Source organism: Pseudomyrmex gracilis, unplaced genomic scaffold, assembly GCF_002006095.1.
Source record: "Pseudomyrmex gracilis isolate BER0280 unplaced genomic scaffold, ASM200609v1 scaffold_57, whole genome shotgun sequence".
Lineage (NCBI taxonomy): Eukaryota > Metazoa > Arthropoda > Insecta > Hymenoptera > Formicidae > Pseudomyrmex > Pseudomyrmex gracilis.
The window spans coordinates 768,097-779,704 of NW_018020641.1; the positions used below are offsets into that span (position 1 = coordinate 768,097).

At 35.1% G+C, this 11,608-nt stretch overlaps 1 protein-coding gene across 7 annotated transcripts in view; it reads right to left on the reverse strand.

Moving 5' to 3' along the window:
• The window catches only part of LOC109853965 (parathyroid hormone/parathyroid hormone-related peptide receptor-like), a 34,274-nt gene that overhangs the window by 8,112 nt on the left and 14,554 nt on the right, over positions 1–11,608 (reverse strand). For 6 of the 7 annotated variants that reach the window (XM_020426583.1, XM_020426582.1, XM_020426581.1 and 3 more), the window contains 2 exons: positions 7,105–7,188; positions 1,469–1,553 (listed from right to left, as the gene is read on the reverse strand). In XM_020426583.1, coding sequence (XP_020282172.1) covers positions 1,469–1,553; positions 7,105–7,116 — 97 coding nt within the window. In that variant the 5' untranslated portion in view covers positions 7,117–7,188. Of the gene's footprint in view, positions 1–1,468; positions 1,554–1,615; positions 1,725–7,104; positions 7,189–11,608 lie in introns of those variants that run through there. The other variant, XM_020426586.1, reaches the window with a different exon arrangement.

Sequence of the window (11,608 nt, forward strand, 5' to 3'; positions counted from 1 at the left end):
TATATATATATATACCCGGACGCCGCGCAATCACCGATGCAATCGTTCATTCGGTATGTATCGCGATATGCATAGGATATGCATCGGAAGTTCGAGGATAACCGCAATAAGGTAACCGCATAATCGAGCCGAAATTCGCGAACGAAACTTGAACACCCGTCAAAGTTGAGACTGATCGTCGCTGACGCGACAATGACGCGCTTTATTTGTGATCCCGATTTTTTCTGTTTCACAGATGTAGGCGGAATCATCAATGGATTTGTGAGAAATAAATAAATAAATATAAGAAATAAAAAATAAAACTTTGAAATATGAGGCGATATATCACAACGAACAATACCGGGTGTCTAGCGCCGACTGCGGCAAAGTCGTTTCGACTCGTCTCTCTTTGAAAATCTCTTCTCTTCTCAATTTATTAAACCGTTGATCGCACAAGGTGAAAATAAAATACATAGGGAAGTTTTGAACGCTGTGTGCTTACAAGTCATACATATGTATAATAATATTTATCGCTTGTCGAAACGACCGCTGTCTCTGAGAACCAACATCGTCACAACGGTTTAACGCTTTCCGTTCGAGTCAAATTACGCAAACATGTTTAATACCAATATATCATTTTATATTCCTACATAAATGTAACACGTGTCTGTAAATGTATGTTTTACAAAACATGTTTTTTTTTATTGCGTACGAAAGCGAATATTTAAATAAAATTCACGAACATTTGTTTGGTGAAATCGTAGTTTTGGTGTTGCCGATGTAATTAGTAGCGGCTAGATTTACGTTTGGCTTCAATGATCTGCTCGAACAAACCGGCATCGTGATGTGAAATTAATTGCGACATTAATTGCTCCGGAAACATTCTATGGGTCTTGTTTACTCGCGTATAGCCCGGAAACACAAAATGAGAATCGCGACACGTGCGCGAGCGTTGATATCGGTCCATGCATCAGCACGTGTGCCACCGAGCGCGCATCTCTCTCTTACATTCTTTCAAATCTTTCTCTTTTCATTTTTGCACCTTGTATATATTTAATTTGCATGTAGATATATTTTTCAATTTATTTAGCCTAAGATCGCTCTTAATTAATTGAGTTAATTAAGTTAATTAAATTAATTCTTGAGTAGATTATTTTCTATTATTGCGATACTCTTAAGAGATTATTAAAAAATTACAATAAAGACATTATTTTTTGAAAAAAAAAAAAATTATACACGAGTAGAGCAAGAAAGAAAAGTCGTTTCTAATCTTTCTGAGTTAATTAAAACAGCGAGTCAACTGATGCGATTGCACATATATAATAATCAATTTTATTCGTGTGAACAATGGAAAATATAACAACGGAAAATTGGACGCGTACAAACAAAACGATTACAAATGATACATACATACGTCACTCTAAAGCAAATAAGAAATATATATACACAATGGCATCACACAATTGAAACATTATTCAATCGCTCTTACTTGTTCCTAATGTATTTCCATGATTGCAGCGTGCCTTTTCCGAAATGAGCATCTGCTCCTGGATCTGGCTGATGTCACTGTTTTTCTGAAAGACGAATTCGATGTATAAATTATAAATGAATATTTACAATAATTGAAAAGATATACCTTACGCTGTTTAACGCCACTGAATATATAAGTTTAATTTTAGGATCCTTGTTTTAATGTTCGATTTTATTTCACTCATCCCAATGTGTATGCATTTGAAATTTCCAATCTGGCAATAATAAATATGTAATATGTTTTCGAAAAAGTTATACGTTTTAAGCAAATATATTCAGTAATTAAAAATACAATCAAGAGAGATTATCTATGTATGTAAAGTGATTAAATCACGGTAAAACTAACTACGAATGTGGATTTATATTGTAGAGACAAACATATCGATTTATAAAGACAAAATTATCTTAAAGGAGATGTTGTCATTGATTGCGTCAAATATTGTTCATGACTTATTTGCGATTTGATTTCTATTTATTTTATGTACACACCGTTTCTGTTTATGTATCCTGTCATCTTATTCGTTTTATTGTAGTTTATCTAATTATATCTTCACATTTACTCACGTAATTAATAATATAAAAAAATGTTCTCTCTCTGAATTTTCATATTAACATATAATATATTTCTGTTCTCTGAAACGTATCAATTTTTCAACGTATTTGCCAACTTTTTTTTTTTTTTAACATTCAAACTAAAACTTGGGTAAATAAAAAGCACTGAAATAAAACGAGTTTATAAGCGCGGGTTTTAAATCGGAATATTATTTAGTAAGCAAACATTTTCGATATCCTTATTTAATTTGCGTGTCGCGCTTCTGTCACGCGTTGGAATGCGAAAACGAATACAGAAAATATTATCACTCTCGCTGAGCTTTTCACAAAAACGACAAAGCTAAATGTCTTTTGTGATTGTTAAAAACCCGATAAATCCGAATATCTCCCACTTCAAATTTTTTGTCTTTCCTTTTGTTGCCTCTTCCAGGTTTTTGGTTACAGAATTTGAAGAATTTCGACATTTGTTTGTTTGTTTGTTTGTTTTTTTTTCAAGCAGCCATAAAAAATATCCAACAGCACTGCTTTACAAATGATATTTGTACATCTTTTATCATTATTTTTATTAAATCTTTATTGCTGTATCACAATTTTAATACTTTTAACGCTTTCACATTTTTAACCTTTTTAAAGTTTATAACAAACTCATCTTGTGTATAATAGAATTATATATAGTTTGTTCTTCTTCTTCCTCTCTCTTCATTTTATAATTGCGCGTAAAGTGATCACCGATCATCAAAGAGCAAATTAATACGCGAAATAGCGTTAAATACATAAATTATACACAGTTTTAGATCATACTATCTGAAATCAAACATTTAATATAGGTATACATATTGCGCTTATAAATAATTTACACGTACAGTGGCTTATTTGGTTCAGACATTATTATTAATTATTATTATAATTAATATTATTATTGTTAAATCAAGCAAATTATTTAAATTGTTTTTAAATGCTCGCCTCGTCAGAAACGTCTGTGAAATCTTTCAAACGATTTTGTTTCCTTTGTTAAACAAACTTTTTCTCGTAGAACTTAGCGCACCTCTTTCTTGCGGTAGGTGCAACAAATTTCGCTTATTTTGTTTACTACATTCTCTCCGACATTCCTACTGCCATGTTGTTATATCGTCGGCTTATCTCATAAAATGTCAGTGCGATTATTCTAGGTCGCTTACTCGAAATAAACTTCGCGGATAATGCTGGCCGAGATTCCGGTGTGCATCTTCCTTCTTCCTTCTCCGTTTGAATTTATGCGAATTTACTCCGGCGACAATGGATGAGGTAGATATCTTCAGTACGAAATGTTAAAAAATGCATAAAAGTTTCGCGGGGATGTCTCGCGGACGTGATTCTTTATACTGCCGCCATAAGAACTGTATAATTTATTTACATCTTGTAAAGAAAAATAGCGCGCAGTGCTGAAGTCAAAAGTGAAATATAAAAACAAATATAAAAACCACTGTAGTAATAAACTCATTGTCATTCTAACGCAAAACATATTCGCGCTGTGCTTCACTTTTGAAATGTGTTTACCACAACATATTAATTTAAAAGTTTATTATTTATGTATTTTTTTTATAGAGGTTACCAACGTATACAAACTCTGCAAAACAAAAAATTTGCATTAAGTGCACTCGCCTTCTTTCTCTTTCCTTGTTTTTCCAGTAGATATATAATATTACAAAATGTACGTGTTTTTTTCAGATGCAATAATAATGCACGAAAAATACACGTTTCTTTGGTAAGAAATATACTTTCTCGCTTTTTCGCATACATATTGAAACTCTTTTTTTTTTAGATACTTTTTTCCTTTTTATTTCCGTTTCCTCATTCAAATACGCGTCAATTTGTTTCGCGAAATTTATTGTTAAAAAAAATTACTTGGAGTGTACACACACGATGTGTAAATACGTAAAATTATATATAAAAATATTATAAATATAAATATATATAAAGTGTGCATTCGAGCGCAGCAAATGTACTTGAAAGCGCGAATGCTGTCTCGGAAATAGAGAACTTTTTCTCTGTCTCTCTCTCTCTCTCTCTTGTTAGAAAGATACTTTTATATATTTCCGTGTAACTTACAACAAGCAGGCGGAAACAGATCCTCATATCTCAACACATGTGACTTATACGACGCAAACGAATGTATGTATATATATATATCATCGGAGGTAAACTGCGCTCTCGAGCCGAGCAAATGCACAGTTATTTCGCACGAAAGATTTAATCTCCCTATTGGAACTGGATCTCGCTTTAAGCTCAAACTTCTCTCTTCTGCCTGAGAAGCACACTTGTCAGTGCTCTGACGGGATTTAGAACACGACCGGCCATCGATATAACTACTGTGACTACTGACATTTACCAAAGTTCCGTGAGCCAAATATCGACGAAGTTTCCGCGACATTTATTTTTCGCAATTTGTTCGAATAGCTTCCGCTTCCACGTGTAATCCGTTGTCATTTGCATCGTCGTGAAATGAAATTTTATTTCATTTCAATAAGCGGATTACAAGATTGTAACTAAGATGACGCTCCAGAAGGACTCTACAAATTCACGTGGAAAAGAATTACGACAAAATTGCTCGAGACTGCTTTTGTTTTTGTGCGTGAATGTTTTTTTCCGGTCGAATTCCGATCCAATTTTTAAGTATACTCTGCAAAATATTCTTGCAATATCGATCATTTCAGAAAAATTATTGATTTGTGTTGTATTGATTGAACAAGATTTGCAAGAAATTCTTTATCTGATAATCTGATAAAATATTGTAAATATCAAACATATGTATAAATTTGTTACTGTGATATAAACCTAAATAAACTCAATTTTTTTCAAATCATTCTTCGTTATACCTTTATTTTTTTTTTTTTTACAGTCAAGTCACCGTTGAAACGTGTATGATCGATACGCGTTGCGCAAAAGTTTTTCTACCATATTACACGCGGTTGTATAATTTTCTTCAGTTACAATCTTTGAAAAGCACAGTTCGCAGAAACGTTTCCGACATATCGCGCGGAAAGTGCGGCTAATCCCCCGGAAAAAATTGTATCGATCAAAAGTACAGAGTGATAAAAAATTATTGAGTTTCTTAGAATTTTTACAGGTGCAAACAAACGAGAGAGCTCAAGTATCAAAGGTAATGAGATGTAAAACAAAACAACATACATAATTCTTTCTCATTAGATTCACAAGACGGCAGCAGAATTATATATTTATTTATACGTGCGTTAAAATTGATAGAGAAGACGCTCTGAGAGAGTTTTCTCTCAATCTCTGTGCGACAACGTCGAGTTCTTTCTGAAAACATGCACATGCACACGCGATGTCGCAATTCACCTACTTCGAAATCAGCGCACGGCTTTTCTTTCCTCAAAGAGGAAGTTTCGCCGCGCGTCATCGCGAAGAAGTGTCAAGGGGAGGAAAATCTCGTTGTTCGACGGAATCGAACAACTCCGCGCGAAATTTTCGCTGCTAAAAAGCACGAAAGTTTGTCGAGCACATGTGAAAGATATATTTTAAAGCGCTCGCGGCCGAACACGTTTGAGGAAAATTATCGGACGCCATTATCGAGCTTCATCTCACCGAGATAAAATTGCGTCGCAGTGTGTAACCACACAAAGAATTTCTCTCTCGGTGCTAACTAATTTTACGATTATCGTAGTACTACGCTCGGTTCAGATTATCATCACCAGCTACTATAATAATTATTATATTATAAAAAATAGATGCATAATTATTTTACTGCGCGATATACCCATTTTTTAGTACCAAATACTCACGTATCTCACGTCGCACACGGATGCGACGTTAATGTTGGTGTAATAATCTGTGCGCAGCTTCTCTGCGTAGACGCGAGTTTTTCGCAAAGCGCGTAGAGAAATCGTTTTACCGTCATTACGCAGTCACACGCGAAAAGCTCCGAATGAGCTGGGAAAAAGTTGAAATCGTGTTTATGTTAGAAGCTTTGCGGATTTCATTAAAAAGCGAATACACGGTAACGGATTTGACACGGCATCGTCAACGCGATCAGAAACATCACCTGGTGAAGTGAGAAATGAAAAGTTTCTCTGGTATTTTTCTCTTTTCTTTGCGCGAAGCGAAGTAAGTTTTTTCCGAGAAAAAACATGAAACGGAAGATAAAAAAATTGCAGATGCTGCGATTTAAGATCCAAGTTTCTTTGAATATTTTACGACTAAAATGGAAATATGTGGTCGGTGTCTTTTTTTTTGTTTTTTTTTTTAGTTCACAAATGTGTAGAGAAAAGTGCATAAAATATATATATAAAAAAATATATAAATAATCTCGTATTGAGTTGGTCAGAAAATCTTCGTACTTTTGTATTAAAATTTGTACTAAAAAAATACGAAAAGTCTTTCTGACTAATCCAACACAAATATCAAACCTCACAAAAATATATTGGCTATGTTGTTATATTATATAGTTCTCTCTAATAATATAATTAATACTCGAGTTTGGGGATAATAACGTTTAATAAATCTTCGTTGCGCGCGCGCGAGAGAGCAAAAAAACACATCGTGTCGCGCATATTTTCAGATTCTTCCGAACGGAAGAACGTGTTGCAACAGGCGGAGATGAAACGGAGTCGAAAATAGCGTGCTTATCACGCTACCAACGAACCACTTGAAGCTTTCTTTACGGGTGTTTGTTCTCGGGACGAGTCGCATAATGCCGCTTTATTCGCTCGAGGGGTAGATAACTGCGGCCGTAATCTTTCTCGATGATCGAGTGAATCTCACGGAGCTTTAGCAAGCACCAGCATCGTTATAAGAGTGTTTCTATTGATTCTCATACATCAAAGTGTATTCAATTAAAACGTATTAAACAATATAATTACATAATTTTTTCACTTAATTTGCTATTCTGTTTATGTAAAACATTTTTTATTGCTTTTTGTTAATTTTTTCAAATTTGTGTTTTAATTTTTTTTTTTTTGTATTATTGGAATTTCTGTCCATTTATTAAATAAATAATAAATAATGATAATAAATAAATAACAATAATGTTATGTATGTACTTACGTGTATTTCCATAGTGACTGACGTTTTTGAACCACGTTCGTCGCATGCGGTATTTTTGCTCGTTTGACCTCAGAACACCCCGCTCTGAAACACAATATTAACGCGTTATTAACCAATTGTCAATTTCCTGAAAAAAAAAAAAAAAGAATATCCAACGTCATGTGTTCTGTTTATAATTGATTGTCGTAGTTACTCTATTGTGTGTTACTCAAATTGCGCACAATAACTAACTTCAATCAATTAATCACATCAAATGGTTATTTTTCGCATTATTACTGGCTTAGAACATGAAACATTAATTGTTGCATAGTAAAGCATTTGTCGTAATAAGCTTACACAATGCGAAGCATCCATAATCAATTATCCTTCCGTTCACGGGGAAAGGGATACGCTTTGACGTGGTTTCGGTCTTCCGTACAATAAGCGCGAGGATTAATGTTACCATAAAGCACACAATGTTCAATACGCTGTAACCTCAAATTTCGATAATTTAATTTCGATCGAAGCGTTTCCCATTAAAAATAATTTGTCTAACTGACTAAATATTGCAAGAAAAAAATTCAATTAAGTTCAAAACTGTGAGAGAAAATTTGTGTGAAAAAAAAAAAAAACAAAAAAAGAACCAACTTTGATGCGAAAATTTTATTACACGAAAGTATGTATAGGTTTAAGGTTTGGTTTGTGGATGGACGATCGTCCGAAAGAGAAAGCTAATCGACGAAATCTTGAAGTAACGAACAAACGATAACATCATCAGGAATAGCGCCCTTCTGCGACGCGCCCTTGTTTGTCATTTAATTAGCTGTGTATTAGCAGATGCGGGCGAGCGACCTAACGTCTTTCTCTTCTCTTTCGTGATGTTGTTTATTATCCGAACACACCGATAATTATTGGTTCGATGAAAAAGACCGATCGGCGGCGAATGAAAGACGCAATATTCGCGCGAGATTCACAAAACTAGAATGGCTTATTGCTTTGCTCAGTTTTTACCTGAGTTGCGAACAGAATTTTTGACAGATGCGCGTAGATTTTGTTTTATTGATCGATAATCAATGTGTGCAAGCATATACATTAAAATAGAACGTATAACGATAGCGTTTTGATGATGATTATTGAGACTCTCGAGAGAAATGTTCGAGTGTATGCCAGACGCACTTGAAAAGTGTGTTCACAGCGAGACTTCTGACCGCGCCGGCGAGCAATGAAAATATTCCACGTGTTGAATAACTGGCGCTCACACAAGACCGATTAGATTAATATAGGCGCAATTTGCCGAGGTAGAATAAAGAATAAAATCAACATATGCGAACGGTCAAACAATTAAAAAGAAAGCCTGAAACAGCAGAGTCGAAGAGTCAATTATTATCGTCAATTATTACCGTCGGTCGAGAAGAATTATTACTGTCGCAGACATTATTTATACTCTTAGTTTTCTCCGATAATGCGGGGTTGGAAGTTGCGACATTTTTCCATATACACAAATTAACAAAATTAAAATACGCGTACACACTTATATTTGGAAATATGTTATATCACACTCTTTTTTTTGAAAATAGAAATAAATTTTGATTTTTTATAAATGTTGGTTGGTTGTAAATGTTGGTTTTCTTACATTTATTATTTCTCGTCGAAAGTATCTGACTTCGCATCTTTCAATTTTAACGGCACAAATATGCGATAAACGCAGAGTCAAAACTCTATGCGTTGCTTGGAAAAGATTTTCCAAATGTACCAAATTTCTGTGCATTTCTCATTGTTCCCCGTTGAATGGCGTAATTATAAATTTATAATAGAGCAATTTCGCGAGAATATGGAGAAACGGGAGGAAATAGCATTTGTAGACGCGAATGTAACATTTGTATTTAATTAAACGTTGCGCTCGGAGAGAGAAGCGAAGGAAAATGTATGGAATGCTCGTGTGTCTTTCCGAGCGTGTGTGCTTGTATATTTTGTCAATAAGAAAATACTCATGCGCTTGAATAAACATGATATGGATGTTGAGAAAGATAAATGGAGAGAGAAAGAGAGGGACTTCGTAGCATATAATACTTATGATGCTATTCATCGGTATTTCTCTGCGCTTGATTCAGCTTCGATTTGAAAGAGATCAGACATTGCACACAGGTTTGTACGTATATTCGCGAACTCGTCTCAATTTTATTGTCGTGATCCACTTCGTGCCGTTAAATACTCGGTATTTCGCTCGTTTTGCACTTCATTTAATTTGTGTGAAAATGTCACTTTCTGTCGTAGTAACCAGATTCTCTCTCTTTGCCGACAAAAAGACGAGAGAGCGCGCGACACAGTCATAAATCTTTCGTATAAACCTTTCATCCTCTTAGTCTTCTTATTATACGAAAATTTGGCGCGAGTCTTTCGCGCGCTTATGAATTGTCAGTATTTTTATAATTATAATATATATATTATTTTATATGTATTATACATATAACATTATTGTATATTTAAATAATAAAATATACACATGGAAAATAATCAGAAGAGTATAATATATTGCTAAATTTTTATTATTATTACGGCCGCCCGATATTAGTTATGAGCGCCGTTCATTTAGAAGAAAGAAGAGTGTTGCCCCGGATGACGATTTTGTTTGACAGATTTGGTTCGGGTTCGCGGTTTGGACGCGCGACGCTCGCGTTACTGAAATTATTGTACGTGTTTACCCTTTTGTTAATAAAGAATTCCGATAAAGTTCCCGCGTTTCTTTCGGAGACTTCGGTCACGTGACGGACGTAACATTATAAATGAAAGTATCAAGTCAAAGAAAGTATCCGTAAAAATACTCGAGAAAATGTAAAAACAGCTCGGCTCTCAGAAACAAATCATCTTGTATCGTTGTTTGCTTTTTTTTTGCGACTCACTGATTCGGACGTGACTGTGGGAAAACGGTATTGAGATAACATGAACAATAAAAAAAGTTTCTAAATTTATATCTGAAGTGAAGACGAAAAAGCACGTGCTGACAATTCGCTTGCCGCGTCGAAGCAATCGAAGATAATTCAAAATACAATCGCAATGTTTCAGAATTGTCAAGATGCATCTAATTGCATATAATATATTCTGCAACGTGTTCGATTCTATAACGAATTAAAAGAACCTATTCAAACTCGAGAACGGTGTCTGTGTCATTGCATCAATAATATATTTTTCAGAGATGTTTCATTCTCATAAAAAAAAAAAAAATCATTATTTGCTCGCGTATTTAATATTTGTACATTTCAAATGCGTCGTCGGAAAACATTCTCGAACGTTTGAAGAAGAATGGCGTCACTCACATTTGTATTCATTTGCGCGCAGCGTTAATTAATCCTGAGCTTTCGTATTCCCTTATGATGGTGTACCGTACACTGGTCTTTTGCGCGCAAGTATTGACGTGTGCGCTACACACGTCCATATGCACGTGCTGGAGCGTGAAACAAAACCGAACCTAATGAGCTTAGCAAGTCATGCAATTCCGTTTGAAACGTGACGTATATTTCGTTACATGTTTTAGCTTTTATGATTCTTCAATACAACCGTGACGTTATACACATTTCTTCAGATAACTAAGTTCTCAAGAGAACTATATATATATAGTGATATGTATATATATATATACATCTAAACTAGCGCGCGACCTGTGTGCCACAGAGTTCTAAAAGGTACACCGGCTAACTTCTGAGGTTAGCAACTTACTCACCCGGACTTTGATAGCGACTTTCTGTGTAAAACTGCTAATTTTATTTTCGTCCATTTGTCTGATTATCAAACGTTTTGTTCTTGCATTCCGCGCGAGACTTCGTCGTTTGTTAGAGACGTACCCATTCTCGTTTCTCGAAGAACCTAGAAAAGAATGCGTGACGCGAACGTTAAAAGTCCTCGTTTCAATTACTGTCGTGCACGAGAAAGAATGAGCGAGGAAAGTTAAAAATATCGTATTACAATACGCAACCGGATTATATATCATGGCACGCGAAAGAGCATAACAAGGCGCCGGGGTTGAAGACACCCACGAGATCGCTTTCATTTGTCTGGTGTCTGATGTATGTACGTACCCGGTGGCCTATTTCGCCTCCCTTGTCACGCGACGAAAACCTAGAAGTGTAGCCGCGGCTTCGCAAACTTTACTCATCGCAAATCTCATCCTATTCCTTTCCCCTTCTGTCGGGGATAAATGGATATTTATTTTATTCCGTGATTTCTCACGTGTTTCTTTCGCGCTGCTTGTGTTTTATATGGTGATAATAACAAGCTAGTTCCGAAGGATACTATCGGACGTGATCGACCAATATCCACAACAAGCTGTTTTTCCGCACTACTTGTCAGTATGACATCGGAATAATTATGATTTGTGCACACAATCCAATTTATATATACAGGGTGTCCCAGAATTGGTTTAACATCTCTCGTAGGCAGGTAGAAGGAATAAAACTGAGGTGAAAAGTCCTATACCATTTTGCTAGATTCGCAATAGTTACTGAGATTTTAATTAACAAAGATCCGCGAA